At 43.6% G+C, this 3991-nt stretch overlaps 1 protein-coding gene across 1 annotated transcript; it reads left to right on the plus strand.

The window, feature by feature from the left end:
• The first annotated feature begins 293 nt into the window (after positions 1–293).
• Positions 294–2146, plus strand: LOC143861059 (9-cis-epoxycarotenoid dioxygenase NCED3, chloroplastic-like). Its single transcript, XM_077371945.1, has one exon. It carries the CDS (start codon positions 319–321, stop codon positions 2086–2088), a length of 1770 nt encoding a protein of 589 aa, XP_077228060.1. The 5' UTR covers positions 294–318; the 3' UTR covers positions 2089–2146.
• The last annotated feature ends 1845 nt before the right edge of the window (positions 2147–3991 follow it).

Genomic DNA, 3991 nt, shown 5'->3' on the forward strand with positions numbered 1-3991 from the left:
CAAACACGTACTATATAGAGCACTTACATGATAAGGATAGAAGGGAAATCAAGATAACTATGGAAGGAAGAATCCTAATCAAATCTACCTAATTAAATCTACTTTCCTATTATTTCTCGCTTGCCTATTCATATCCACTTGCCTAATATATATAGTCTCCTCATTTAGCCAACATACCAAATCTACCTCCAAGATGATCCAACGATGAGATCTAAACACAATCCAACCGTTGGATCCCACATATTCTAACACTATTTCCCCCATATAAAGACAACATATGTAAGGGATTCCATTCTACAGTCTCTCTCTCACTGAGTCATGCCTCAGCACCTGCTTCGTCTCTCCAACAACCCCCCATGCAAAATTCCGGCCAATTCTTCTCCGGATACATGCAGAATTCCGGCCAAATGCCAAATCATTGTCAACCCATCAGCGCAAATCTTCCCCAGAGAAACAACCAAGCAATTAAACCCACGGCGTAAATCAAAATCTCCAAAGCCCTCCATTCCAACACCTAAAAATCCATCCCAACTAAACCCATTACAGAGACTATTGGCATCAGCCTTAGATTCCCTCGAATATGGAGTTATAGCTAAATTACAGAAGAATCAAACTCTACCCAAAACCGTAGACCCATCTATACAACTTGCCGGTAACTTTGCTCCGGTGCCCGAATCACCAGTCAGGTATAATCTCGACGTGGTGGGTCAGATCCCATCCATTCTCCATGGGGTCTACGTCAGAAATGGAGCCAACCCCATGTTTTCACCCTCAGGTCGGCACCACCTATTTGACGGTGACGGAATGGTCCACGCCGTTACACTAAACGGAAGTGATAACCCCAGTTACAGCTGCCGTTTCACCCGCACAAATAGACTCTCCCATGAAGAGATATATGGTAAGCCTCTCTTTCCGAAACCCATCGGAGAACTACATGGCCACATAGGACTCGCACGCTTGGCACTCTTCTTCGCACGTGCCTTAGCCGGAGTAGTTAACGCCAGTCTCGGCACCGGCGTAGCTAATGCCGGTCTCGTCTACTTCAACGGCCGACTCCTCGCCATGTCGGAGGATGACCTGCCGTACCACGTTAGCATCACCGGTGACGGAGATCTAAAGACTGTCGGAAGGTATGATTTTTCCGGCCAGCTCCGGTCGACCATGATAGCCCACCCTAAGGTGGACCCTACCACAGGCGAGCTCATGGCACTGAGCTATGACGTTATCAAAAGGCCTTACTTGAAATACTTCAAATTCGATAAATATGGGAGAAAATCTGTTGACGTGGCAATCACCCTCCAACAACCTACCATGATTCACGATTTTGCCATCACGGAGAACTCGGTTGTTATACCTGATCACCAGGTTGTGTTCAAGATCTCCGAAATGGCTCGTGGCGGCTCACCAGTTCTCTACGATCGTAACAAAACCCCACGTTTCGGAGTCTTGCCGAAATGCGACTCGGACGAGTCGAGAATTCGGTGGGTTGACGTTCCAAACTGTTTCTGTTTCCATTTATGGAATGCGTGGGAGGAATATTCCAGGTCCGGTGAGGAAATTGTGGTCGTGATTGGGTCCTGCATGTCGCCTCCTGACTCGGTATTCAACGAATCTGACGAGCCGTTACAGAGTATATTATCAGAAATACGTTTAAATCTTAAAACCGGTGAGTCGACTCGGAGAGAAATCGTTCCGGGTTTGAATTTGGAAGTTGGGCAGGTGAACAAGATGCTACTGGGTAGAAAGACTCGGTTTGCTTATCTTGCAATAGCCGAGCCGTGGCCGAGATGTTGTGGCTTGGCTAAGGTTGATTTGGAAACCGGAGCTGTTACGAAATTTTTGTATGGTGAGGGGCGTTTCGGAGGCGAGCCGACTTTTGTGCCGGCCTCCGAAACGAGAGAGGAAGATGAGGGTTATCTATTGAGTTTCGTTCATGATGAGAAATCGAATGAGTCGGAGTTTTTTATCGTGAACGCAATCAATATGCAGAAAGAAGCCTCGGTTAAGTTGCCGTCTAGAGTGCCGTACGGTATTCATGGGACCTTTGTGAGTGCTGAAAATCTCGAAAAGCAGGAGCTCGGGTTTTAGTAATGTAAATTCCATTAGAGCTTAGAAAAATAAAGAAGGATAAAGCTATGAATGGAAATTGTAAAGATGTCCTATATGCTCTATTTTGTTGGCTATTTTTAAGGAGATTGAGGGGAGAACATCTTCTTGAGATCTTCTTGAGATTGTTTGGTTGCCTTTTAAGGTCTTTGACCACTAGCACTGTATGGTCGGGTGATGTGGCGCGCTCGAGATCTACTCTCCAAATTTCTTCAAATCAAAGAAATTTGTGGAGAAGATCTTGGGGAGATCTTTTTGCCCTTATCCCAAACCCCCCCAATATTTGCAAGACAAACCAAACAATGTTTCTTTCTTCCACCCTTAATCTCCCTGTTGACTGATCCCCTTTAGATCTCCCCTTTAGATCTCCCCTTTAATCTCCCCTTTTACAGCTAGAAAATGGTTTACTAGGGAGTGGAGTTTTTGTTCGTACATTTTTTTTGTAAATGATATTTCCATCCTCTTTTGTTTGTGTTTTCCTTAAAATGACTTCATTTCCTCTTCCATTGCTCGTCTTTTCCTGAAAATGAAGTTATTTTCAAGAACAGACATGGAAATGGTAGGGATATGGGGTTGAAATATTATTCTCCCATTTTTGTAATCAGTCAATCTCTTCGTGTATCTTGGTTTCTGTAATCACCAGCTATAAGTACGAAAATCCCCACAATTCATCGAGAACCTTTATTTTGGATAGCTCATATTTTGTATTTGGATTTGGAATTGAGTTCTGAATACAAAATGAATAGAACCGCCAGCTCATGTGGAGGGAGACAGAGAGGGAAGGGGCCAATTACTACTGGAGGGGAGAGGTTGAGGAGCAAAGAGGGTGAAGGAAACTGCCACATATGTGGATTTCCAATTAATTATTTCCACAACATATTTGGAAATCCAATTTTTTTCACTGTCAGTAGCTGATTTGGAAATCCAAGGATTTGATCCGAATCCAAATCACAACGCAAAATGGGCTTCATATATGAGAAATCCAAATCAAAATCTTCTCGTTTGGTTTGGGCCCTTAATAAATTTGAAGTTTGGTGGGGAGAGAAATAGAGCCAAAAAGTTTTGTCTCGGTGATTCAAGAATAATCAAAACTTAGACTTCTATTCTTACCTTGGAACAGCCCCTTGTAATGTAAAAGGATACTCATAAAAACACTCTAGGGTAGGGGTGGACATGGTTCGGTTCGGTTCGGTTTTGGGGTATACCCAGAACCGAACCATATATAATCGGTTCCTTGAAATTGGAACCAGAACCGAACCATATATGTTTGGAACCGAACCGAACCAGAACCATATATAATCGGTTCGGTTCGGTTCGGTTCTGGGTTTACCCAACCTTCACCAAATGTAGATATTTTTCCTAATCGTATTTATAATCGGTTCGGTCCTGTTTATATATGAACTACAAAGACTAACATGCACAAATTTGGAATAATCAGGCACAAATTTGTACAAATTTGGACAATGCAAAAATTATATATGACCTACAAACATGCACAAATTGGAATAATCAAGCACAAATTTGGGGGGTGAATTAAAATTTTAAAGGCAAAGCAACACGTTAAAGAGGGGTGAATTAAAAGGGGGTGGGGTGATTTTATAAAGCGACGAGGCATTGGGTTTTAAGGTGAGAGTCGGTTCTCGGTTCGGTTCTCGGTTCCGGGATCCCAAACCCAGAACCGAACCGAATTTCTATCGGTTCCAGGATATCAGAACCGGAACCGAACCATATAAATATGGAACCGAACCGAACCGAACCATATGTGCCGGTTCAGTTCGGTTCGGTTCCTCGGTTCGAACCGGAACCATGTCCACCCCTACTCTAGGGAGCTGTCCCAGGGAAGAAGACATGGGCGAATTTATCACTTCCCTTGAAGAGATAGTGG

The sequence above is a fragment of the Tasmannia lanceolata genome, unplaced genomic scaffold (genome assembly GCF_043159265.1).
Source record: "Tasmannia lanceolata isolate RefF3 unplaced genomic scaffold, GAP_Taslan_0.1 ptg000037l, whole genome shotgun sequence".
Lineage (NCBI taxonomy): Eukaryota > Viridiplantae > Streptophyta > Magnoliopsida > Canellales > Winteraceae > Tasmannia > Tasmannia lanceolata.

What these genes read in the sequence shown, in the direction of transcription:
- LOC143861059 (XM_077371945.1), top strand. Translation starts at nt 319, where the DNA reads ATGCCTCAGCACCTGCTTCGTCTCTCCAACAACCCCCCATGCAAAATT.